The sequence below is a fragment of the Erinaceus europaeus genome, chromosome X, assembly GCF_950295315.1.
Source record: "Erinaceus europaeus chromosome X, mEriEur2.1, whole genome shotgun sequence".
NCBI lineage: Eukaryota > Metazoa > Chordata > Mammalia > Eulipotyphla > Erinaceidae > Erinaceus > Erinaceus europaeus.
In genome coordinates this window covers 127075392-127102678 of record NC_080185.1, presented here as the reverse complement: position 1 = coordinate 127102678, position 27287 = coordinate 127075392, and the positions used below count along the sequence as shown (strand labels likewise).

The window sequence follows — 27287 nt, the reverse complement described above, 5'->3', positions numbered from 1 at the left end:
GCGCATGTGGAGCAAAGCGCAAGGACCGGCGTAAGGATCCCGGTTCGAGCCCCCGGCTCCCCACCTGCAGAGGAGTCGCTTCACAAGCAGTGAAGCAGGTCTGCAGGTGTCTGTCTTTCCCTCCACCTGTCTTCCCCATCCTCTCTCTTATTTCTCTCTGTCCTATCCAACAACGACATCAATAATAACTACAACAATAAAACAACAAGGGTAACAAAAGGGAATAAATAAATATTTAAAAAATATTTTAAAATTATTTATTGGATAGTCAGAAATCTATATAGATAAATATGACTATAGATAGATAAGTCATATATATAGATAAATCTATAGTCAGAAATTTATAGGTAAATATGTCTAGATAATCTATAGTCATAAATATTATTGGATAGTCATAGATCTATCTATAGATAGATAAATATGACTAGATAGTCTATAGTCATAGATATTATTGGATAGTCAGAAACCTATAGATAAATATGATGATAATCTATAGTCATAGATATTATTGGATAGTCAGAAATCTATCTATAGATAAATATGAGTAGATAATCTATAGTCATGGATTTATTTATGGAGAAATCTAATATTATAGATTTATCTATCTGTAGTCAGAAATCTATTGGATAGTTCGAAATCAAGAGTGGAGGGGATGATAGACAGAGAAACACCTGCAACACTGCTTCACCACTCACAAAGCTTTCCCCCTGCAGGTGGGGACAGGGGGCTTAAATTTTAAATATTTATTTATTCCCTTTTGTTGCCCTTGTTGTTTTATTGTTGTAGTTATTGATGTCGTCGTCGTTGGATAGGACAGAGAAAAATGGAGAGAGATGGGGAAGACGGGGAGAGAAAGACAGACACCTGCAGACCTGCTTCACCGCCTGTGAAGTGACTCCTGCAGGTGGGGGAGCCGGGGTCTCAAACCGGGATCCTTATGCCGGTCCTTGTGCTTTGCGCCACATGCGCTTAATCCGCTGCACTGCCGCCCAACTCCCTATTTATTTATTTTAATTGGACAAGACAAATCGAGAAGGCAGAAGAGATTGAGACAGGGAGAGAAGGGAAGACGCTTGCAGACCAGCTTCATGTCAGGGATTTCTGTTGGAAATCAAAAACCTAGAGAGCCAAGGTGGGTTATTTGAGTGGGCCCAGAGTCCAGATCACTGAAAACTGAACAGAGGGCCGGTACCAGTCACTCGAGGGGCTGCAGGCTGAGAGCAGAAAGCGTCCTCACAGAAGCAGAGGCCACAAGCTAAAGAGGTGGGACTTGGACCCACAGCTTGCTTTTAGCCTTGTCCGTAGGAGACATTGTACTTTTCTGGCCTTGTGCTCTGCTTATCTGCTGCTGACTCGGTGCCGTTCAAGCTGATCTTCTTCATCTCACGTCTTTGTTTTCACTTGACCTTCTGCGTGACCACGGCCGGACTCCTGCACGGACTCCGTCACTCTGCGTATTCTCAGTCCTTCTGTGTTCTTTTCAGGTTTTCATTTCTGTGTCACTGTGACTTCATAAAAGAAGTTTGGTTTCCCTCTTAGTCCTTTCCCCTTTTCACCCCCCCCCCCAGCTCTGGCCTTCCTGCCAGATGCATCCTACCAATCACCCAGATTTCTTTTTTAAAATTTCTTTATGGGGAGTCGGGCGGTAGTGCAGCGGGTTAAGCGCACGTGGCGCAAAGCACAAGGACCAGAGTCAGGATCCTGGTTCAAGCCCCTGGTTCCCCACCTGCAGGGGATTTGCTTCACAGGCGGTGAAGCAGGTCTGTAGGTGTCTGTCTTTCTCTCCCCCTCTCTGTCTTCCCCTCCTCTCTCCACTTCTCTCTGTCCTATCCAACAGTGACAATGTCAATAACAATGATAACAATAACTACAATAAAACAAGGGCAACAAAAGGAAATAAATATTTTAAAAATTCTTTATTGGGGAACTGATGGTTTACATTCAACAGTAAAGTACAATGGTTTGTAGATGTAATATTTCCCAGTTTTCTACATAACAATACAACCCCCACTAGGTCCTCCTCTGCCATCATGATCCAGGACCTGAACCCTCCCTGCTCCCCAGAGTCTTTTACTTTGGTGCAAGACACCAACTCCAGTCCAAGTTCTGCTTAGTGTTTTCCCTTCTGATCTTATTTTTCAGCTTCTGTCTATGAGGGGGATCCTCCCATACTCATCCTTCTGTTTCTGACTTAATCTCACTTAATAGGATTCCTTCAAGTTCCATCCAAGATGAGGTGAAGAAGGTGAAGTCACCATTTTTAATAGCTGAGTAGTATTCCATTGTGTATATAGACCACAACTTGCTCAGCCACTCATCTGTTGTTGGACACCTGGGTTGCTTCTGGGTTTTGGCTATTACACAGTGTGTTGCTATGAACACAGGTGTACACACGTTTTTGGGGTGGGTGTGTTGGGTTCCTTAGGATCTATCCCCAGGAGAGGAATTGCAGGGTCATAGGGTAGGTCCACTTCTAGCCTTCTGAAAGTTCTCCAGACTGCTCTCCACAGGGGCTGGACCCATTGACAGTCCCACCAGCAGGTTCCTTTGACCCCACAACCTCTCCAGCATTTGGTGCTGCTACCTTTTCTGATGTGTGATATTCTCACAGGAGTGAATGTGATATCTCGTTGTTGTCTTTATTGGCATTTCTCTGACAATCAAAGACTTGGAGCATTTTTTCTATTTTATAATTTTTTATTTATAAAAAGGAAACACTGACAAAACCATGGGATAAGAGAAGCACAACTCCATGCAATTCCCACCACCAGAACTCCCTAGCCCATCCCCTCCCCTGATAGCTTTCCCTGTTCTTTCCCTGTTCCCTTTGGGAGCATGGACCCAGGGACATAATGGGGTACAGAAGGTGGAAGGTCTGGCTTTTGTAATTGCTTCCCTGCTGAACATGGATGTTGACAGGTTGATCCATATTCCCAGCCTGTCTCTCTCTTTCCCTAGTGAGGCAGGGCTCTGGGGAAGTGGGGCTCCAGGACATATTGGTGAGGATGTCTGTCCAGGTAAGTCTGGTTGGCATCTTGGTAGCATCCAGAACTTGGTGGCTGAAAGATGAGTTAACATATAAAGCCAAACAAATTGTTGACTAATCATGAACCTAAAGGCTGGAATAGTGCAGATAAAGATTGGGGGGGTCTCCGTTTTGTAGATAGTAGGCCTAATTTAGTTATATTCCAAAGGGCCCATGACTATACTAGTTTTTTTGTTTGTTTGTTTTTCTGAGTCTGACATCTGATATGCAGATGTCAATTTATTATCTGGGGAGATGATGTCATGGCTGGAAAAAGGGCCAGAAAGCTGGTTCAGGGAAGGGAGTAGCTTCCAAATACGGGAAAGGGGTATAAATATTGTTGACTGTAAACCCCATCGATTTGATGTGATCTGGGGCCCATATTCAGCTTAGGAGCCTGTGTGACCTCTGTATCCCTGTAGATCTGAGCTCACGTTCTGTGGTCATGAGTAGGAACGTTCTAAGCTGCCCCAATATCAGGACCCAACTTCCTCAGGTGTAGCATAGAGTCTGTTGTCCCTCGTCCCTTCGGAGGATGGAACATTCTCTACCGTTGTTGATCCACGTTGAGGGCACAGTTCTGTGGGGTTCCACGGAGCATTTTTTCATGTTTCTCGGCCTTTCAGATCTCATCTGTGGCGAATATTCTGTTCGTATCCTCTTCCCATTTTTGGATGGGGGCATTTGCTTTCTTCTTGCTGAGTTTGGGGACTCATCCAGACTTTTTAATGAATTTATTTTAAAAAGGAGACATTAACAAAACTGTAGGATAGGAGGGGTAAAACTCCACACAGTTCCCACCACCAGAACTCCGTCTCCCATCCCCTCCCCTGATAGCTTTCCCATTCTCTATCCCTCTGGGAGTATGGACCCAAGGTCATTGTGGGATGCAGAAGGTGGAAGGTCTGGCTTCTGTAGTTGCTTCCCCACTGAACATGGACATTGACAGGTCGATCCATACTCCCAGTCTGCCTCTCTCTTTCCCTAGTAGGGTGGGTCTCTGGGGAAGCAGACCTCCAGGACACATTGGTGGGGTTGTCTCTCCAGGGAAGTCTGGTTGGCATCCTGATGGCCTCTGGAACCTGGAGGCTGAAAAGAGAGTTAACATACAAAGCCAAACAAATTGTTGAGCAATTATGGACCTAAAGGCTGGAATAGTGCAGATGAAGTGTTGGGGGGGGGGTCCTCACAGTAGACTCTAGTGTACTTCTGCTTTCAGGTATATATTTTTCCCTAGTGTCGTATGTTTTACATTGGCTTGTTTTAGCCCTCCCCCTCCAAGAGAATTAGATGAGTCTTGTTAATTTCGCGGGCCTGCTTGGCCCCGCCCCAAGGGACCCTGGGAGAGGGTTCCGGAGTCCGAGAGTTCTTGAGTTCCCCAGTGACAGAGTTCCTGAGTTCCGGAGTTCGAGAGTGCGAGGGTGCGAGAGTTTCTGAGTTCGAGAGTAAGGGAGAGGGTTCCTGAGTTCGAGAGTTTCAGGGTTACAGAGTAAGAGAGAGTGCCAGAGAGACAGAGTTCCTGAGTTCCTGAGTTCGAGAGAAAAGAGAGTTTCTGAGTTCGAGAGTTTCAGGGTTACAGAGTAAGAGAGAGTGCCAGAGAGACAGAGTTCCTGGGTTCCTGAGTTCCAGAGAAAAAAAGAGAGTGCTTGCGCCGCCGCAAAGAGACAGCAGAGTTCTGTTTGGTGATTAGTTTGTCTTAGTTTATGAATCGTTGTTCCTAAATAAAGAAATACAGCTTCCCTGCCCAGCCGTTGTCTCCGCGTCTCTGTTACCAGCCGTGAAGCAAGCCAGCCTGGCAAGAGCCTCCGAAATTTTAACAACAAATGGCGCCCAACGTGGGGCTGACCTGCACATCTCTCAGATAAGTAAAGACAATTTGGCTACCTATACACGATGGCCTTCTCTTCTGCTTGTGAAGAGATCTCCAAAGGCCTCTGCTCTTTCTTCACGAGACTGTTTTGCTGTTTCTAGAACATTTATCTCTGGACCACTCTGTGGTTTCCACTCGCTCTGGCGAACTCAAAACAGCCAGCGGAAAGAGCCAGCGGGCGGGAGGCGAGGCGCGGAGCTGCTGTTTCCACCTGGTCAAACAGCCAGCCAGCCAGCTGCGCCCAGACAACCCCGCGCACCGCGCCAGCAACCCCGCAGCCCCGCAGCCCGCAAGAGGCCTACGCCACCATGCAAGAGCCCGATGCCAGCACGCTAGAGCCCGATGCCAACATGCTGGAGCCCGATGCCAACATGCTGGAGCCTGAGGCCAACATGCTGGAGCCCGATGCCAACATGCTGGAGCCTGAGGCCAGCCCACAGGAGCCGGCTCTCCACCGCGTGGTGCAGGGCACTAGACGCGTGATCCCTCCACGCTGCTCGGCCACTGCGAACAAGGCAGCAGACATGGCAGGGCCATGGGGCAGGGCCGCGGCGTTCTATCATGGCCGCCACCCCTGGGCACCTAGGCTCACGCCTTCTACAAAGATGGCCTGCCTGCCCTCTTTCTATAAATTCTAAAACCATCCCGGGCCTCCCGGACCCCCGGGCTCCCTGCCAAAACTGGGCACACGAGATCTCCAGCTGCCGGTCCGGTCTGAAGACAGACAAGCTAGAGTACACAGAGATTTGTGCAGAGATCACAACCTACAATTCCTAGAAGTAGAGCTGTGCGGAAAGCCACCTCCAGATGGTGAACCCCCCCCCAACAACTAAGACAATATAGATTTAAATTCGTGTTTAAAATGACATGTCTTCGTAACAAAGGTTTCTCTCCTCGTGTATTAATGACCATGTTTATGTGTATGTTTAAAGTTTGGTAAACAGTAGCTTTAAGGCTAAATTCTTACTAGTCAAAGTTAAATAAAAAAGGTTTTCAATGTAATTCTCATAAAGATAAAATTAACTTACATTTAAAGTCTAAGGTAAAAATTAGTTAACAATCAATATATTTTAACTAAGTTGGTCTAAACAAAAGATTAAATAGACTTGTTGATATGTAAAACACTACCTTCTCTATTAAAAATGGTAGATCGCACAATGGCTATGCTAATTATTCTCATGCCTGAGGTTTCCTCTCCGGCCCACACCTAGGGTGTGTCTCCATCTTAAATGGGTGTAACAAAAGGTTAAAAAACGTTGTTGATATGTAAAAGTCTCAAATTCCTTCTCTATTAAAAATGTTAGATCGTGCAGTAGATATGCTAATAACAAGTTTTGTTTCATAGTAAGTAAGTTGCAGCCAGCTGCCTTTGGGACCCTAGGCCGTTCCCCGCCCCCATGCAAATGCCCGTCGAGGCAAGTAGCCCCCCAGAGACAAAAAATTTTTTTTTTTTCAGATATGGCCCCCTCAGGCCTTCCCTTGACAACATGCTGGTTTTGGTTATATATGTTTCTGTTCACCCCACACCCTTGATACTATAGTCATTTAGTTAAAAAAAAAAAGAGAAATTGTCGTATGCTTTACATTGGCTTGTTCTAGCCCTCCCCCTCCAAGAGAATTAGATGAGTCCTGTTAATTTCGCGGGCCTGCTTGGCCCCGCCCCAAGGGACCCTGGGAGAGGGTTCCGGAGTCCGAGAGTTCCTGAGTTCCCCAGTGACAGAGTTCCTGAGTTCCGGAGTTCGAGAGTGCGAGGGTGCAAGAGTTTCTGAGTTCGAGAGTAAGGGAGAGGGTTCCTGAGTTCGAGAGTTTCAGGGTTACAGAGTAAGAGAGAGTGCCAGAGAGACAGAGTTCCTGAGTTCCTGAGTTCGAGAGAAAAGAGAGTTCCTGAGTTCGAGAGTTTCAGGGTTACAGAGTAAGAGAGAGTGCCAGAGAGACAGAGTTCCTGGGTTCCTGAGTTCCAGAGAGAAAAAGAGAGTGCTTGCGCCGCCGCAAAGAGACAGCAGAGTTCTGTTTGGTGATTAGTTTGTCTTAGTTTATGAATCGTTGTTCCTAAATAAAGAAATACAGCTTCCCTGCCCAGCCGTTGTCTCCGCGTCTCTGTTACCAGCCGTGAAGCAAGCCAGCCCGGCAAGAGCCTCCGAAATTTTAACAACACCCTAGTTTATGGATACGTGTGAACATATGCCCTATCTCAGGGGACCTGGTGTATATCTAAGTTTTGGGACTTGGTTAGGAAGTGAACCACCTGGAATGGAATTAGAGAATACCATGAAAGGAAAGGTCTCACCCGAGTAATGAAGCTGAAGGGTTGTCATTCCACACCTGAAGTCTCTGAACACAGTCTGAAGTGAAGCATGCTGGGGTGGCACTCGTTGGCATTGATTAGGTTGCAATCGGCGTCATCCAGACTTCTAATAAGCACCTCTGATGCCTTCTTACATACACACCATAATCACATAATAAGCACATACTATAAGCATATCCAGGGGCTTAATTTTTGGAGATTTCCCTCTCATTCACCATTCATGAAGGGTCCCCACCACAGTTGGCGAGTGGGGGCTTGAACCCGCATCCTTGCTCAGGTTCTTAGTCTATGTCCGCTTAACTGGGCGCTCTACTGCCTGGCCGGCCCCCCTGGTGGTGCTGTTCTTCCAAAGAGAGATTTCAGATCTTCCCTTTGCTCCTGTCTGCTGGGCCCTTCCCAGTCATGCCTGACCTGCGGGGAGTGGGCCTGAGAGCATGCAGGTGGACGGCATGGGGCTGAGGAAGCAAAGCCAGGCGAGTGTGTCCTGGACGAGCAGGGAGGGGAGGGAGAGGCTTCCCGGGGTCTTCTGTTCACCTCCCGTTGTCTCTCCCTGGCAGGTCCCTGGTGTCCCGGGGGCAGGTCTGCGCTGGGATGCTGCCACTGTGAACGACTGAGAGGTAAGTGCCCCTGTCCCTGGCTCTTCTCCCTGGTCTAGCAGGCGCCCTTTCCCTCCCGTTAGCAGACGTGGGTTCTGCAGAAGGCAGCGAAGGCTCTGCTCCTGGCAGCACTAGAAGGCTGGCCGGGCGGTGGCATGCCTGGCTGACCGCACACGTTGCAGTGCGCAAGGACCCGGGTTCAAATCCCTGCTCGTGTGTGTGTGTGTGTGTGTGTGTGTGTGTGTGTGTGTGTGTGTGTAGTTTCACAAGTGGTGGAGCAGGGCTGCAGGTGTCTCTCTGTTTCTCTCTCCCTCTCTCTCTGTCTCCCCCTTCTCCTCAATTTCTCTCTGTCTTGTCCAATAAAACAGAATAAATGGCCTCCAGGAGCAGTGGATTTGTAGTGCCAGTACTAAGCCCCAGCGGTAACCCTGGAGGCAAAAGGAAGGAAGGAAGGAAGGAAGGAAGGAAGGAAGGAAGGAAGGAAGGAAGGAAGGAAGGAAGGAAGGGGAGGGCTTCCCTATTCTTTGTTCCTCTGGGAGTCGGACCCAAATTTTTTGAAATATTTATTTATTCCCTTTTGTTGCCCTTGCTTTCTTGTTGTAGTAGTTGTTGTTATTGATGTCGTTGAGAAATGGAGAGAGGAGGGGAAGACAGAGAGGGAGAGAGAAAGATAGACACCTGCAGACCTGCTTCACCGCCTGGGAAGCGACTCCCCTGCAGGTGGGGAGCCGGGGGCTTGAACCGGGATCCTTACGCCAGTCCTTGCGCTTCGTGCCACGTGCACTTAACCCACCAGACTCTCTGGACCCAAATTCTTTATGGGGTGCAGAAGGTGGGAGGTCTGGCTTCTGTAATTGCTTCTCCACTGGACATGGGTGTTGGCAGGTGGATCCATGAACCTTGAAACTTTTTTTGGAGACATGTTTATCTTGTTATCTTTGATCTATGGGATTCTTAAGTTTTTAGCGAGTTTTCACTTTTTTTTCAGGTTCTCACTTTAATACTTTATTTCTGTAAAGTAAATCCACAAAATTTTTGCAGTTTTTAAAACAGTAGGGCAAGAGAGATAGCATAATGGTTATGCAGACAGACTCTCATGCTTGAGGCTCCAAAGTCTCTAGTTCAATTCCCCAGCGCTCTGGGAAACAACAACAATAATAACTATAATAATAAAATAAAGTCAGTGAAGGGTATTTTAGAATGATTTTTGCTTTATTGTTTTTTAAATCTTTTTATTTATTATTGGATAGAGACAGAGAGAAATTGAGAAAGGAGAGGGAGATGGAGGCAGAGAGACAGAGAGACCCCTGCAGCCCTGCTTTACTACTTATGAAGCTTCCCCCTGCAGGTGGGGACCAAGAGCTTGAACCTGGATCCTTGTGCATTGTAATGTGTGTGCTTAACCACCTGGATCTCTACTTTTTGCTTTATTGTTTGCAGAGATCCAGCTAGAATAGAAACAATAGTCCTAGACATGACCACAGTCACTCCTCTTAGTTGCCGTCAGTTTATTTTAAATTGTACATTTTAGCAAAGTCACTATGTATAAGCATTCTGATGTCCACTTAAAAAATCTGAAAAGTGGGAGTTGGGCAGTAGCGCAGTGGGCTAAGCACACGTGGCCCAAAGCGCAAGGACCGGCGTAAGGATCCCGGTTCGAGCCCCCGGCTCCCCACCTGCAGGGGAATCACTTCACAGGCGGTGAAGCAGGTCTGCAGGTGTCTGTCTTTCTCTCCCCCTCTCTGTCTTCCCCTCCTCTCTCCATTTCTCTCTGTCCTATCCAACAATGACGACATCAACAACAACAATAACAACAACCAGGGCAACAAGGGGGGGGGGAAGTGGCCTCCAGGAGCAGTGGATTCATGGTGCAGGCACTGAGCCCTAACAATAACCCTGGAGGCCAAAAAAAAAGAAAAGAAAAGTAAATAAATCTGAAATGTGTGTCTTGTTAATGAAAAACACAAGTAAAAAAAAACTAAAAAATAAATAAAAACACAAGTCACTGCATTAATTAAGTTTATGTCTGGCTTTGTCGGAGCACCACTTTGTATTGTGGCGGGAACCACCTTTCCATTCTTCCTTAAGATTGAATAAAGGGGCCAGGCGGTGGCACACCTGGTTGAGCGCACACATTACGGTGCACAAAGGACCCGGGTTCAAGCCCCTGGTCTCCGCCTGCAGCGGGAAAGCTTCACGAGCGGTGGAGGCAGAGCTGTAGGTGTCCTCTCCCTGTCTCCTCTTTGTCTGTCAGTTTCTCTCTGTCTCTATCCAATAATTCAAAATAGAAATAGAAAAGTATAAATAATATATATATATATTTTTTTTTTTAAAAAAAGACTGTCTGTGGACGTATGTATTGATGGAGTGGTGTCCCCACTTCAGAGGTGCTGCGAACATTAGTGTCCAGATGTGATGTCACACGGAGGTGGGGAGGTAGAGATCCCTTTCTCATTTCTCTTGGATTCATGCCTGGTCGGGGAGTGGGGGGTGTGGTCACTGCTGCCTGTGACTGGCCAATGTCTTTTTAAAAAATATTTCTTTATTGGGGGATGAATGTTTTTTATTTCTTTATTCCCTTTTGTTGCCCTTGCTGTTTTATTATTGTAGTTATTATTGATGTTGTCGTTGTTGGATAGGACAGAGAAATGGAGACAGGAGAGAAAGACAGACACCTGCAGACCTGCTTCACTGCCTGTGAAGCGACTCCCCTGCAGATGGGGAGCCGGGGGCTCGAACCGGGATCCCCCAGCCGGTCCTTGTGCCTTGTGCCACCCGTGCTTAACCTGCTGCGCTATTGAACGACTCTCGGGGGGATTAATGTTTTACAGTCGACACTAAATACAATAGTTTGTACATGCATAACATTTCTCAGTTTTCCACATAACAATACAACCCCCACCAGGTCCTCTTGTCATCCTTTTTGGACCTGTACTCTCCCCCCACCCACCCACTCACCCACTCACCCCAGAGTCTTTTACTTTGGTGCAGTACACCAACTCCAGTTCAGGTTCTACTTGTGTTTTCTCTTCTGATCTTGTTTTTCAACTTCTGCCTGTGAGTGAGATCCCAATGGAATCTTCTTCTTCTAGCGTTTGCCCTTCTTCCATAGCCAGTCAACAGCGTCAGGTTGAGCCTGATGTCAAGTTTCGAGACCTCCTTTGAATCTGGAGAGGTGGCAGTCGTTGACTATGTGGGTCATAGTCTGTCTGGAGCCGCAGGGGCAGTTCGGGTCGTCTCTGGCTCCCCAGCGATGGAACATAGCGGCGCACCGGCCATGGCCTGTTCGATAGCGATGGAGGAGGGCCCGATCATAACGTGCTAGATGGAATACTACTCAGCTGTTAAGAATGGTGATTTCGGGAGTCGGGCGGTGGCGCAGTGGGTTAAGCGCACGTGGCGCAAAGCGCAGGGACCGGCGTAAGGATCCTGGTTCGAGCCCCCGGCTCCCCACCTGCAGGGGAGTCGCTTCACAGGCGGTGAAGCAGGTCTGCAGGTGTCTATCTTTCTCTCCCCTCTCTCTCTGTCTTCCCCTCCTCTCTCCATTTCTCTCTGTCCTATCCAACAACAAAGCAACGTCAACAATGGCAATAATAACCGCAACGAAGCTGCAACAACTAGGGCAACAAAAAGGGGGAAAAAGGCCTCCAGGAGCGGTGGATTCATGGTGCAGGCACCGAGCCCAGCAATAACCCTGGAGGAAAAAAAAAAAGAATGGTGATTTCAGGGGGCCAGGCGGTGGCGCACCCGGTTAAGCGCACACATTACAGTGTGCAAGGACCCAGGTTCAAGCCCCTGGTCCCCATCTGCAGGGGGAAAGCTTCACAAGTGGTGAAGCAGGGCTGCAGGTGTCTCTCTGTCTCTTTCTCTCTCTCTTTCTTCCTCTCCTCTCAGTTTCTGTCTGTCTCTGTCTAATAATAAATAAAGAAAACTGGTTTTTATATGTTTGTTTTTTTAAAGAAAAGGTGATTTCACCATTTTCAGCCCATCTTGGCTGGAGCTTGAAGAAATCATGTTAAGTGAAATAAGTCAGAGACAGAAGGATGAATATGGGATGAGCTCACTCACTGGTCAATGTCTTTTTCCTAAAGTGATTGTACCAGCAGTCTTTGTTTTTTGAGGGGTACAGTTGATGGCAGACGTCAGAAGGGCATCATCGTTCATTCCACATTTGGGGGATGCACAGTCAAGCCCGGTGGGCGTCTCCGTGTTTGGGTGACATGGGGCTTTGCGGTGACTGAGTAAAGACAGACCCTCTGGAGGCAACGCTGATGGAATAGGCGGCTGGACATCCCAAAGGGGTGGTCGTCTGGGGGTCCCCAGTCCAGGGTGGTGGCGTTGCTGGGGTCTTGGCTGGGTACTGGAATTGGGCTGCTGTCAAGAGTCTGAGCTGGGCAGGGGCGAGCCGGAAGCTGGTGAGTTTGCGTTTCAGATGGAGAGTGAGCCCAGTGGTAGCTGGCCCCTGCCCCCTGCCCCCTGCCCCCTGGCCCCCGGCCCCCGGCCCCCAGCATGAGGTTCTGCAAGTTCCCTTCTCTCAGCTGTGGCTTTGATGCCCACTGTAGACAGCTGAGTCATACTTACCAGCAGCTTGTGCGAAACGCAACAGCATTGGGGTGGGGGTGGACATAGTGGTCATGCAAACAGACTCTCATGCCTGAGACTCCAAAGTCCCAGGTTCAACCCCCTGCACCACCGTAAGCCAGAGCTAAGCAGGGCTCTGGTAAGTAAAATTTTTTAAAAAGAGGGAGTCGGGTGGTAGCGCAGCGGGTTAAGCGCACGTGGTGCAAAGCGCAAGGACCGGCATAAGGATCCCGGTTCGAGCCCCTGGGTCCCCACCTGCAGGGGATTCGCTTCACAGGTGGTGAAGCAGGTCTGCAGGTGTCTCTCTTTCTCTCCCCCTCTGTCTTCCCCTCCTCTCTCCATTTCTCCCTGTCCTATCCAACAATGATGACATCAATAACAACAACAGTAACTACAACAATAAAAAAGGGCAACAAAAGGGAATAAATAAATACATAAATATTTTTAAAAATTTAAAAAGAGAAAAAAAAATACAAGAGTATTGGAAAGACACAGAAAGGGACACACAGTGCTAAGGAGATGGCATAGTGGATAAAGCATTGGCCCCTCAAGCATGAGGTCCTGAGTTCAAGCCCTGGCAGCAATGTACATGAGTACTGTCTGATTCTTTCTCTCTATCATCCTCATTAATACATAAATAAGATTTTTTTTATTGTTGTAGTCATTATTGATGTTGTTGTTGGATAGGACAGAGAGAAATGGACAGAGGAGGGGAAGACAGAGGGGGAGAGAAAGACAGACACCTGCAGACCTGCTTCACCGCTTGTGAAGCGACTCCCCTGCAGGTGGGGAGCTAGGGGTTCGAACCGGGATCCTTACGCCGGTCTTTTGTGTTTTGCGCCACCTGTGCTTAATCTGCTGCACTACCGCCTGACTCCCAATAAATAAGATCTTAGATAAATTAATTAATAATAGAAAGGCACACAAACATGTCCAGTACAGTCATCTTCTTTTTATTTTAATTTATTATTTTTTTTGCTTCCAGGGTTATTGTTGGGGCTCAGTGCCTGCACCACAAATCCACTGCTCTTGGAGGCTATTTTTTCCCTTTTGTTGCCCTTGTTATTTTTATTGTTGTTGTTATTGGTGTCATTGTTGTTGGATAGGACAGAGAGAAATGGAGAGAGGAGGAGAAGACAGAGAGGAGGAGAGAAAGACAGACACCTGCAGACCTGCTTTACCGCCTATGAAGTGACTCCCCTGCAGGTGGGGAGCCGGGGGGGCTCGAACCGGGATCCCCAAGCTGGCCCTTCCGCTTTGCGCCATATGCACTTAACCCACTGCGCCACCGCCCTGCCCCCTTATTATTATTTACTATTTTTATTTATTGGTAGAAACAGCCCGAAAGGAGAGGGAACAGGGAGACAGAGAAGGAGAGAGACAGAGAGACACCTGTAGCCCTGCTTCACCACCTGTGAAGCTTCCCCCCTGCAGGTGGGGGCCAGGGGCTTGAACCCAGGTCCTTGTGCACTGTGATGTCAGCGATTAACCAGGTGTGCATCACCATCTGGCCCCATATAGCCTAAGCTTCTACAGCAGACGGGTGTCACTCTAGGGTCTGGGGGGGGGGGGCGGTTGACAGGCTTGGTGAGCGCTGAGCCGTGGCCTTACGTGGGTCCCGGTGCCTGTGCACCGGCATCTTAGCCCCATGCTGTCTGCCGGGTGACCGGGCAGGTGCGCTGGGCCTTCTCCTGGGTGTGCGGGAATCGGCGAGATGCTTGCAGAAGACTCATGGCTCTCTGCTTCCTCCTCACAGAGCGCAGCCCTGCTTCCTGAAAGCCTCGGACCCACCACCGCCCCCTCGCCGGGCGAGGGTAACATGAGCATAACCAGCGACGAGGTGAACTTCTTGGTGTATCGCTACCTCCAAGAGTCAGGTGAGGCTCCCCGGCTCCCCGGCTCCCCGCCTATGGCCACTGCTGGAAAGTGGTCGCCCAGGACACCGGTGCAGGGAGGACTTAGCTCTTAGCTTCCACTGTCCAGCCCTGAACAGTTGGCCCGGGCAGCGAGGACGTCTGGTTCCTGGCACGGCACCAGCTGGTCCACACGGTGACCCGGGAGCAGCTCTGGGCGGGGAGGTCACTCGTGGGGCCAGGGATCCGGGGCCTGGCCCAGGTGACTTTGTCATAGCCCATGGGTGTCCCCTGGCCTTGGTGTCCTAACAGCTGAGCCAAGACAGTGTAAGAGAAGAGTTGTTTGTGGGTGCTTTTTTAAAATATAAATTTATATATTTATTTCCCTTTTTGTTGCCCTGTTTATTTTTTTTAATTTTTTTTATTTTAAAGCATTTTTTTAAATATTTATTTTATTTATTTATTCCCTTTTGTTGCCCTTGTTGTTTTATTGTTGTAGTTATTATTGTTGTTGTCATTGTTGGATAGGACAGAGAGAAATGGAGAGAGGAGGGGAAGACAGAGCGGGGAGAGAAAGACAGACACCTGCAGACCTGCTTCACCGCCTGTGAAACAACTCCCCTGCAGGTGGGGAGCCGGGGTTTGAACCGGGATCCTTATGCCGGTCCTTGTGCTTTGCGCCACCTGCGCTTAACCCGCTGTGCTACAGCCCGACTCCCTGTTGCCCTGTTTTATTGTTGTCATTATCGTTGTTGCTGTTGATGTTGTTGTTGGATAGGACAGAGAGAAATGGAGAGAGGAGGGGAAGACAGAGAGGGGGAGAGAAAGATAGACACCTGCAGACCTGCTTCACTGCAGGTCTGTGAAGCAACTCCCCTGCAGGTGGGGAGCAGGGGGCTTGAACCGGGATCCTTATACCGGTCCTTGCACTTTGCGCCATGTGCGCTTAATCTGCTGCACTACCACCTGACTCCTGCTTTTTTTTTTTTTTTGCCTCCTGAGTGATCACTGGGGCTCAGTGCCTGCACTACAAATCTGTTGCTCCAAGAGGACATTTTCCCCATTTTTTTGCCCTTGTTGTGGTTGTCATTATTGTTATTGTTGTCATAGCTGTTGTTATTGTTGGATAGGACAGAGAGAAATGGAGAGAGGAGGGGAAGACAGAGGGGGGAGAGAAAGACAGACACCTGCAGACCTGCTTCACCGCCTGTGAAGCGACTCCCCTGCAGGTCAGGAGCTGGGGGCTCGAACCTTATGCCGGCCCTTGTGCTTCCTGCCTCTGTGTGCACTTAACCCTCTGCTAACGCCCAGCCCCCTGTGGGTGGTTTTTTAAAAAGACTTCATGGCTACCTCTAGCTTTCTTCATTTAAACTCAGTGCCCTTTCTTCCTTTTTTTTTTTTTTTTTTTACTTTTTTATGGGGAGGGTTGGGATTAATGGTTTACAGTCAATATAGTTGTCGGTCCATGTGTAAAAATCCTCTGTTTCTTGCAAAACACTCTCCCCCTCATCCCCTGCAGCCTCAGTCCGCCTCCACTATGCTGTACCAAAGCCTGAAAGCCCCATTCCCACCCCCCCAGAGGTCTTTTGGTCAGACACCAAACCCAGTCCAAGTTCTGCTTTCTGTTTCCCCTTCTGTTCTTCTTTCTCCACTTCTGTCCGTGAGTGAGATCTTGCCATCTTCATCCTTCTCTTCCTTCCAGGGAGGGGGCTTGGTGTCCACCGTCCACTCCGTCCGTCCTGCAGTGTCCCCGTGTCAGCCAGAGGACTGGAGCCTTTGTCTCCCTGTGTGACGGAGGGAAGAGCTGCAGGAGAAACCCTCGTTCTCACGGGTGTGAAGGGCACGGGTCCCCTGCCGCCTCTCTGCCAGCTTCTGAGCTTGCCGGGCCTCTGGGCAGCCCCCCTCATCCTGCCTGAGTGGACGTTGCCCACCCCCAGAGCTAGCCGCTTCATCATCCGGCTTTCTCCCTGGGCTTCTCAGAACTCTGTTGCAGCAAGGAGTGTGTCTCCCAGCTGGGGAAAACACCGCTATTTTTATATTATTCTGACTGAGTTAGAAACGGATGCAGGGGCCGGGCAGTGTTGCACCTAGCTAAAAGACCCGAGTTCAAGCCCCCGGTGTCCCCACCTGAAGGAGGAAGAGGCTTCACAGGCAGTGGATCAGGGTTGCGAGTGTCTCTGTGTCTGCCATCCCCTCCCAATTTTTTAAAAATTGAATTTCATTTATTTATTTGCGTCCAGTCACTGGGGTTCACTGACAGCAGTACAAACCCACTGCTTCTGGTGGATGCTTTTTCCTGTTGTTTTTCTCTTTCTTTCTTTCTTTCTTTCTTTCTTTCTTTCTTTCTTTCTTTCTTTCTTTCAATTTATTGGTAGGACAGATAGAAATAGAGAGAAGGGAGTTGAGCGGTAGTGCAGCGGGTTAAGTGCAAGTGGCGCAAAGCGCAAGGACCGGCATAAAGATCCTGGTTCAAGCCCCCGGCTCCCCACCTGCAAGGGGAGTCGCTTCCCAGGTGGTGAAGCAGGTCTGCAGGTGTCTGTCTTTCTCTCTCCCTCTCTGTCTTCCCCTCCTCTCTCCATTTCTCTCTGTCCTATCCAACAACGATGACATCAACAACAACAATAACTACAACAACAGTAACGACAAGGACAACAAAAGGAAAAATAAATATTAAATAAAATTAAAAAAAAAAGAAATGGAGAGAGAAGAGGAGATAGAGAGGGAGAGAGAAAAACAGACACCACTTGTGAAGCTTTTCCCCTACAAGTGGGGATTCAGGGGCTTGAACCCGGATCCTTAACTCGGGTCCTTGCACTTCGTATTATATGCACTTGACCAGATGTGGTACTTCCTGTCCCCCTAAAAAATTTTATTATGTGCCGCGGACCACCACAGTGGATGAGCAGCAGGAGGGTCAAGGGTCTTGAAGGCAACCTCCCAGGTGGGTCAGGAGTTGGCGTGAGGGAGAACAGAGAGACACCACACTCTATTGGAGGGTGAATCTGGACTCATTTTAATAATGAAACTGCATTAGCTTTTATACTTTTTACAGGTTACATTCAGGTTGCCTAGACAACTAGCTCATAAAGAAGTAACAATAAACATTATAGTCTTGTGGCTTTGGCAGGCTACATGTTACTCCCCTATAACTGTAAAGAATGGGTACAATACTTAGTATCACCCTGTTCTCAGGGGAGGTCATACCCAGAATTGTTTTAGACTTTGCTGAGGGCTATCTCTACCATTAATCTTCTATGGGGAGCATACAGATCTTTGCCTAGTCGTGGACCACTGCTCAGCTAGGCCTGGTACAGTTTGACTATTAATCTTTCTTTGTTTCAATACGTCAACTTGTACCAGGGAGGCCTCAATCTCTGCATTCTTTCTTTGAGGGGCAGGTCATAACATGACTTCTTTTGTCCGTCTATGTTGACCCACCTTCCCCACTTTCATAATGTAACTTTCAAATATGCCCCTATGTAAGGGAGAGGGGGTGCTTCTAACTCTCCATTTCCACCAGGCACTGCCAAAGCATTATTAATCAATTGTGACAGTATAATTGTTTGTAGCAATAATGGGGGGAGAATGCGTCAACCCATTCCCGCCCTTCTGCCCAGCTTCCTTGAAGTCTGAATGCGGGTCCAGAGGAGATGACCCTGTCAGGCTCCCTGGCGTTCGGGTTGGGGGCGCTGCAATTATGTTTATTTATTTATTACATTACAGTGCACAAGGACCCTGGTTCAAGTAACTGTGACCAGTAGATTTGTCCTGCAGACACCCAGCCCCAGCAATAATCCTGGTGGCAATAATAATACATGAAGGGGGCTGGGCGGTTGCACACACAGTTAAGCACACAGAGTAGTAAGCACAAAAGACCCCTGCAAGAATCCAGGTTCAAGCCCCCGGCTCCCCACCTGCAGGGGGGACACTTCACAAGCGGTGAAGCAGGTCTGCAGGTGTCTGCCTTTCTCTTTTTTTCCTTCTCAATCTCCCTGTCTCAGTTTCTCTCTGTCCGAGTGAATAAGATGATGAGGAAAGACAAAAAGGCCACCAGGAGCGGTGGATTCATAGTGCCAGCACTAAGCCTCAGCAAGTGGAGGAAACAGTAATAATAATAATAATATAAATTTAAATTTTTTCAAGGATGCAGGCATTTGGAAGTCCACGTGAAAAGGTCAAGCCCCCAGACCTCACCTGCAGGAGGGAAGCTTCTGTCTCTCTCCCTCTCGATCTCCCGTCCCCTCTCAATTTATGTCTTGTCAATAAACTAGAAAGAGAAATTGGGAGTCGGACGGTAGCACAACAGGTTAAGCGCAGGTGGCTCGAATCAAGGACCGGCATAAGGATCCCAGTTCCAGCACCTGGCTCCCCACCTGCAGGGGAGTCGCTTCACAAGCAGTGAAGCAGGTCTGCAGGTGTCTGTCTCACTCTCCCCCTCTCTGTCTTCTTCTCCTCTCTCCATTTCTCTCTGTCCTGTCCAGAAACAATGACATCAATAATAACTACTACAGTCAAACAACAAGGGCAACAAAAGGGAATAAATAAATTTAAAAAAAAAAAAAGGATCCTTGTTTGAGCCCCCGGCTCCCCACCTGCAGGGATGTCTCTTCACAGGCGGTGAAGCAGGTCTGCAGGTGTCTGTCTTTCTCTCCCCCTCTCTTTCTTCCCCTCCTCTCTCCGTTTCTCTCTGTCCTAACGATGATGATATCAGTAACAACAACAGTAATAACTACAACAACAATAAAAAACAAGGGCAACGAAAGAAAAAATAAATATAAAAAAAAATTTAAATCTTTATTTATTGCATAGAGACAGGCAGAAATCGAGAGAGAAGGAGGAGATAAAGAGGTAGGGAGACACCTGCAGCCCTGCTCCATCACTCGCAAAGCTTCCCCCCCTGCAAGTGGGGACCAGAGGCTCGAACCATGGTCCTTGTGCATTGTAGCAAGCGCGTTCAACCAGGTGTGCCACCACCCGGCCCCCAGCTCTCTTTCTCTCAAGAATACAAAATATAACAAGGGCAACCAAAGAGAAAATAAATAAAAAAAGAATATAAAATAAGGGGCGCCGGGTGGTAGCGTACCTGGTTGAGCCCACACATTACAGTGTGCAAAGACTCGGGTTCAAATACCCCGTCCCCACCTGTGGGGGGGTTGGGGGATGGGGAGAGACTCTTCAGGAGTGGTGAAGGAGGTCTGCAGGCGTCTCTGGATCTCCCCCTCCTCTCTCAATTTCTCTCCTTCTCTATCTAAAATAAACAAAGATTTCTTTTGGGGTGTGGGGAGAGACTCTTCACAAGTGGTGAAGGAGGTCTGCAGGCATCTCTGGATCTCCCCCTCCTCTCTCAATTTCTCTCTGTCGCTATCTAAAATAAACCAAGATTTCTTTTGGGGTTGGGGAGAGACTCTTCATGAGTGGTGAAGGAGGTCTGCAGCCATCTCTGGATCTCCCCCCTCCTCTCTCAATTTCTTTCCGTCTCTATCTAAAATAAAGATTTCTTTTGGGGTTGGGGAGAGACTCTTCAGGAGTGGTGAAGGAGGTCTGCAGGCATCTCTGGATCTCCCCCTCCTCTCTCAATTTCTCTCCATCTCTATCTAAAATAAAGATTTCTTTTGGGGTGTGGGGAGAGACTCTTCACGAGTGGTGAAGGAGGTCTGCAGGCATCTCTGGATCTCCCCCTCCTCTCTCAATTTCTCTCCATCTCTATCTAAAATAAACCAAGATTTCTTTTGGGGTTGGGGAGAGACTCTTCACGAGTGGTGAAGGAGGTCTGCAGGTATCTCTGGATCTCCCCCTCCTCTCTCAATTTCTCTCCATCTCTATCTAAAATAAACCAAGATTTCTTTTGGGGTTGGGGAGAGACTCTTCACGAGTGGTGAAGGAGGTCTGCAGGTATCTCTGGATCTCCCCCTCCTCTCTCAATTTCTCTCCGTCTCTATCTAAAATAAACCAAAATTTCTTTTGGGGTTGGGGAGAGACTCTTCACGAGTGGTGAAGGAGGTCTGCAGGTATCTCTGGATCTCCCCCTCCTCTCTCAATTTCTCTCCTTCTCTATCTAAAATAAACCAAGATTTCTTTTGGGGTTGGGGAGAGACTCTTCACGAGTGGTGAAGGAGGTCTGCAGGTATCTCTGGATCTCCCCCTCCTCTCTCAATTTCTCTCCTTCTCTATCTAAAATAAACCAAGATTTCTTTTGGGGTTGGGGAGAGACTCTTCACGAGTGGTGAAGGAGGTCTGCAGGCATCTCTGGATCTCCCCCTCCTCTCTCAATTTCTCTCCGTCTCTATCTAAAATAAACCAAGATTTCTTTTGGGGTTGGGGAGAGACTCTTCAGGAGTGGTGAAGGAGGTCTGCAGGCATCTCTGGATCTCCCCCTCCTCTCTCAATTTCTCTCCATCTCTATCTAAAATAAACCAAGATTTCTTTTGGGGTTGGGGAGAGACTCTTCACGAGTGGTGAAGGAGGTCTGCAGGCATCTCTGGATCTCCCCCTCCTCTCTCAATTTCTCTCCGTCTCTATCTAAAATAAACCAAGATTTCTTTTGGGGTTGTGGAGAGACTCTTCATGAGTGGTGAAGGAGGTCTGCAGGCATCTCAGGATCTCCCCCTCCTCTCTCAATTTCTCTCCGTCTCTATCTAAAATAAAGATTTCTTTTGGGGTTGGGGAGAGACTCTTCAGGAGTGGTGAAGGAGGTCTGCAGGCATCTCTGGATCTCCCCCTCCTCTCTCAATTTCTCTCCATCTCTATCTAAAATAAACCAAGATTTCTTTTAAAAAGAATGGAAAATAAGAGAATTGGGTTACTGGGTGATGAGGGCCATACCTGTAGAGGTTCACAGGAGAGAGAAGGAAGGGAGGGAGGAGGGGCAGAGGGGATGAATGGAGGCGTCATTGCAGAGCTGATGGTTGTCATTGAGTAACTCTCTGTGGCACCCTTTGGGTGAGCCTGGGTGAGCAGAGCCAGCTGGATGGAGCTCACGGCGGAACCCTGACCCCTGGTGCCCACCGAGCTCACTGCACTGCCCACTGTGAGCATGTCCTGTGTCAGGCTAAAGACAGCCAGATGACTGTGTCCCTGGGCCGGGGGCTGAGAGACCCCTCTCCCACGGAAGCCTGGCTTGCAGACAAGCCCACGGACAGAGAGGCGCTTCCTGGAGAGGGGCCCCAAGCTGCAGGACTGGAGCACAGACCTCTCTCACAGTGGGGACTCCCTGCCCCCTGCCCTGATTCTTCCTCCGCCCAGACTCTGCTCCCTGCATCTGGGGTACATGCGGGAGGCCTGGGGGTTCCTTCTTGCCGTGTTACAGAAAGCCCCAGAGGCTCTCACGCCAAGGAACAGATGGCTGGACCCGGGGCAGTGTGGCCCTCTGGTCACAGCCTCCCTTGGTGAAACAGTTTTGTGAACCCCACCACCACCATCACTTCCGGCGGCAGGTGTGAGGCCCAGGCTGCTTGGGTTCCGGCCGCCGCCCGGGCTGATCCCCCGGCCCCTCTCCCCGCCAGGCTTCTCCCACTCTGCCTTCACGTTTGGGATTGAAAGCCACATCAGTCAGTCCAACATCAACGGGACGCTGGTGCCCCCGGCTGCCCTCATCTCCATCCTGCAGAAGGGGCTGCAGTATGTGGAAGCTGAGATCAGCATCAATGAGGTACTGCTGGCTGGCTGCCGTCTGTCTGTCTGTCCGTCCCGAAGAGCTTGGTGCCAGGGATTAAACCCAGGCCCTCAGAGCTTCGGTCGTGAAGGTAGTTTCTGAGACCGCTATGCCATCTCCCCGGCGCCCTCTGCTGTGACTCTAAACGGGATGGCTAAGCGGGTGGACGGACGGACGGACGACAGGAAATTGCAACCCCGTGGGGCAAGGCCCTGGGTGGCACAGGACTCTCCCAGGACGTGACCCCCCAGGCAGCAGGTGCCTCCACTCACAGCGCTGACGCGAGGCTGAACTACTCACTGGGGTGGGGTCCCGTGCAGCTAGGAGGGTGAACAGAGGGTGTATGTGGCCAGGAACCACTGCCCATGTGTGACGGCTGAAATGGTTGCACACTCTGCCCGTTTCCCTGAGGACGACATTGTCCTTGTGGACAGGCACTGCCAGGCATGACAGAGGCTGGGTGACCTGGAAACAGATGGACATGCAGCTCAGTAGATGGAGGGGACGTAGGCAGTTGATAGATAAGTGCCTGGGTGGATAGAGAGATGGGTACTCAGAAGGATAGGATGGCAGAGAAAGGGACTGGGGGATGCTGAGGAGATGGGTAGCTGGAGAAATAGGGATGCAAGTGGCTGTTAGGATGGCTGGACAGACAGGCAGTACAGGTGGGTAAGTAGTTAGGTGCATGGATGGGTGGATGGGTGGGTAGATGGATGGATGGAGATATCGATGGATAAGTAGTTAGGTGGATGGAGAGAGTTACAGATGGATAAGTGGATGGATGAATGGAGATTTAGATGGCTAAGTGGATGGATGGATGGATGGATGGATGGATGGATGGATGGATGGATGGTTGGATGAATGGTTGGATGAATAGAGATATAGATGGATGATGGATGGATGGATGGATGGATGAATGGTTGGATGAATAGAGATATAGATGGATGGATGGATGGATGGATGGATGGATGGATAGATGTATAGATGGATGGATGAATAGTTGGATGAATAGAGAAATAGATGGTTAAGTGGATGAATGGATGGATAAGTGGATGGATGGATGGATAGGTAGTTAGGTGGGTGGGTGGGTGGATGGAGATATAGACAAATAAGTGGATGGATGGATGGATGGAGATATAGATGGATAAGTAGTTAGATGGATGGATGGATGGATGGATGGATGGATGGATGGATGGATGGATGGATGGATGGATAAGTAGTTGAGTGGGTGGGTGGATGGAGATATAGACGGATAAGTGGATGGATGGGTGGATGGATGGATGGAGATATAGATGGATAAGTGGTTAGGTGGATGGATGGATGGATGGATGGATGGATGGATGGATGGATGGATGAATGGATGGATGGATGGAGATATAGATGGATAAGTGGATGGATGGGTGGATGGATGGATGGATGGATGGATGGAGATATAGATGGATAAGTGGTTAGGTGGATGGATGGATGGATGAATGGTGATATGGATGGATAAGTAGTTGGGTGTTGGGTAGTATGCCGGCTCCCCCTGGCTTCTGCTTAATCAAGCACCAGTATGCCTGTATAGGGATTGGTTTGATCCCATTCAAAGCGGTCTATTTACATAAATCACTTTTACATTTACATAAAGCACCACACTCCCTCCAGGGCATTAGTGGTTCAGTGGTAGAATTCTCGCCTGCTCTGCCCCCTCTCCTTGTCACACCCTGATTTTTACCAGTCACTTTTCTCTCCACCCTCTGTATGTCACATCTTGTTTACACCCTACTTGGAAAGTATGTAAAGACAACATTGTTCGTTTTAGTTAGTCGGTAGTCGTGTTAGTTTTAGTCTAGCTTGGTGTAGATTGCGCTGCGTCCTGCATGAATAAAGAGATACTGCATACAGCTCAACCATGAGTCCCTGGTCGTCTGTTACCCGCCCGTGAAGCCAGCCCATCAAAAACAACAGTTGGGTGGGTGGGTGGATGGATGGATGGATGGAGATATAGATGGATAAGTAGTTAGGTGGATGGATGGATGGATGAATGGTGATATGGATGGATAAGTGGGTGGGTGGGTTGGTGGATGGAGATATAGACAGATAAGTGGATGGATGGATGGATGGATGGATGGATGGATGAATGGTGATATGGATGGATAAGTAGTTGGGTGGGTGTGTGGATGGAGATATAGACGGATAAGTGGATGGATGGGTGGATGGAGATATAGATGGATAAGTGGTTAGGTGGACGGATGGATGGATGAATGGTGATATGGATGGATAAGTAGTTGGGTGGGTGGGTGGATGGAGATATAGACGGATAAGTGGATGGATGGATGGATGGATGGATGGATGGATGGATGGATGGAGATATAGATGGATAAGTAGTTAGGTGGATGGATGGATGGATGAATGGTGATATGGATGGATAAGTAGTTGGGTGGGTGGGTGGATGGATATATAGACAGATAAGTGGATGGATGGATGGATGGAGATATAGATGGATAAGTGGTTAGGTGGATGGATGGATGGATGAATGGTGATATGGATGGATAAGTAGTTGGGTGGGTGGGTGGATGGAGATATAGACAGATAAGTGGATGGATGGGTGGATGGATGGATGGAGATATAGATGGATAAGTGGTTAGGTGGACGGATGGATGGATGAATGGTGATATGGATGGATAAGTAGTTGGGTGGGTGGGTGGATGGAGATATAGACAGATAAGTGGGTGGATGGATGGATGGATGGAGATATAGATGAATAGTTAGATGGATGAATAGAGATCTAGATGGATCAGTAATTAGGTAGATGGGTGACTGGATAGTTAGAGATATAGATGGATAAGTAGTTGGGGGGTTGGATAGCATAATGGTTATGCACAGAGACTGTCATGCCTGAGTCTCTAAAGTCCCAGGTTCAAGCCCCCTCACCACCATAAGCCAGAGCTGAGGTCTGGTAAAAATAAATAAATATAAAAAAAATAAGAAAAGCTCTTACCAACAGAATGCCTTGAATGGGTAAGTAGGTGGATGGATGGATGGATGGATGGATGGATGGATGGATGGATGGATAGATGGATGGATGAGTAGATGGATGGATGGATGAGTAGATGGATGGATGGATGAGTAGATGGATGGATGGATGAGTAGATGGATGGATGGATGAGTGGATGGATGGATGAGTAGATGGATGGATGGATGGATAGTTAGAAAGAGAAATGGTTAGCTACACAGATGGGTGGGAAGATGGCTCCATGCATGGATGGGTGACAGAGATAGTGCCCCTGCCAAGCACGGTTTGAGGATCAGGGGACAGTGCTGTGAAGGAAAGGGCGCCAGGGGTACCCAGAGTCTCCCCAGATGTCCCCCAGTGTCCCCTGAGGGGCAGCCATCTGCGTGGGGAGAATGAGAGCTCTCTCTGCCCTGGGGTAGGGTGGCATGGTGGCCCTCAGTGCCCTGGCAAGAGCTCTCACCCCATCGACCCTCTTGAGGCATCATGGGGGCCCCAGGCCCTGCACACCCTTCCCTTCCCTACCATTCTCTTCCCTATCCTCCCCTTCCCTCCCCTTTCCTACCCATCCCTATCCTCCCCTTCCCTGCTCTTCCCTTCCCTACTCTTTCATTCCCTACTCTTCCCTTCCCTACTCTTCCCTTCCCTACTCTCCCTTCCCTTCCTTACTCTTCCCTTCCCTACTATTCCCTTCCTTACTCTTCCCTACTCTTCCCTTCCCTACTCTTCCCTTCCCTACTCTTCCCTTCCCTGCTCTTCCCTTCCCTACTATTCCCTTCCCTACTATTCCCTTCCCTTCCTTACTCTTTCCTTCCCTTCCCTACTCTTCCCTTCCCTACTCTTCCCTTCCCTGCTCTTCCCTTCCCTACTATTCCCTTCCCTACTATTCCCTTCCCTTCCTTACTCTTTCCTTCCCTTCCCTACTCTCCCTTCCCTTCCCTGCTCTTCCCTTCCCTGCTCTTCCCTTCCCTACTATTCCCTTCCCTACTATTCCCTTCCCTTCCTTACTCTTTCCTTCCCTTCCCTACTCTCCCTTCCCTTCCCTGCTCTTCCCTTCCCTACTCTTCCCTTCCCTACTCTCCCTTTCCTACTCTCCCTTCCCTACTCTCCCTTCCCTACTCTTCCCTTTCCTACTCTTCCTTCCCTTCCCTACTCTTCCCTTCCCTACTCTTCCCTTCCCTACTCTCCTTTCCCTTCCCTTCCCTTCCCTTCCCTACTCTTCCCTTCTCTTCCCCTTCCCTTCCCTTCCCTTCCCTTCCCTTCCCTTCCCTTCCCTTCCCTTCCCTTCCCATCCCTTCCCATCCCTTCCTTTTCCTACTCCCCCTTCCCTTCCCTTCCTTTCCCTCCCCTCCCCTTCCCTACCCTCGCCTCCCTTTACCTTCCCTCCCCTTCTCTCCCCTCCCCTCCTCTCCCCTCCCCTTCAGGAGCTGACAGCCGCCCTGCTATGTCCCAGGAAGGCACGGTGTTTGACGGGAGGCCCATGGAGTCCCTGTCCCTGATCGACGCGGTGATGCCAGACGTGGTGCAGACACGGCAGCGGGCCTTCCGGGAGAAGCGGGCCCAGCAGCAGGCCAGTGCGGCCTCGGCCTCGGTGGAGGCTTCAGCGGCGGAGGCTGCGGCGGCAGCAGTGGTAACAATGACAGTGGCCAAGGACACAGACGTGGCGTGCAGGGCGGCCACGGTGGCCACAACAGCCGTGACAGCCTCGGCGACTACAGCAGCAACGCCCACCCCCACCCCCACCCCCACCCCCACCCCCACCCCCACCCCCACCGCTGTCTCCCAGCAGAACCCATCTAAGAACGGGGAGGCCACCGTGAACGGGCAGGAGAGCGGAGCACTTGCCGTGAGTAAGTGCCACTCGCTGCCACCCTGTGCCTCAGTGGTGTTCTCAGTCTCTCCTTCCTCTTCCTCTCTTTCTCCATCTCTCTCCCATTCTCTCCCCCTTCTCTCGCTCGCTCTCTTTTTTAAATTTATTTTAGAAAGGAGACATTAACAAAACCGTAGGCTAGGAGGGGGACAACTCCACACAATTCCCACCACCCGATCTCCGTATCCCATCCCCTTCCCCTGATAGCTTTCCCATTCTCTATCCCTCTGGGAGTATGGACCCAGGGTCGCTGTGGGATGCAGAAGGTGGCAGGTCTGGCTTCTGTCATTGCTTCCCCGCTGAACATGGGCGTCGACAGGTGGATCCACACTCCCAGCCTGCCTCTCTCTTTCCCTAGTGGGGCAGGGCTCCGGGGAAGCAGAGCTCCAGGACACATTGGTGGGGTCGTCTGTCCAGGGAAGTCTGGTCGGCATCATGCTGGCATCTGGAACCTGGTGGCTGAAAAGAGAGTTAACATACAAAGCCAAACACATTGTTGAACAATCATGAACTTAAAGTCTGGAATAGTGCAGATGAAGTGTTG

General features: G+C 49.4%; 1 protein-coding gene across 1 annotated transcript in view; it reads left to right on the top strand.

Moving 5' to 3' along the window:
* The first annotated feature begins 13948 nt into the window (after positions 1–13948).
* TBL1X (transducin beta like 1 X-linked) overlaps positions 13949–27287 on the top strand; it is a 30454-nt gene continuing 17115 nt past the window's right edge. The window contains exons 1-4 of the mRNA XM_060183107.1: positions 13949–14254; positions 21733–21878; positions 26327–26522; positions 26637–26723. Of these exons, the coding sequence (XP_060039090.1) occupies positions 14092–14254; positions 21733–21878; positions 26327–26522; positions 26637–26723 (592 nt within the window). The 5' untranslated portion in view covers positions 13949–14091. The remainder of the gene's footprint in view (positions 14255–21732; positions 21879–26326; positions 26523–26636; positions 26724–27287) is intronic.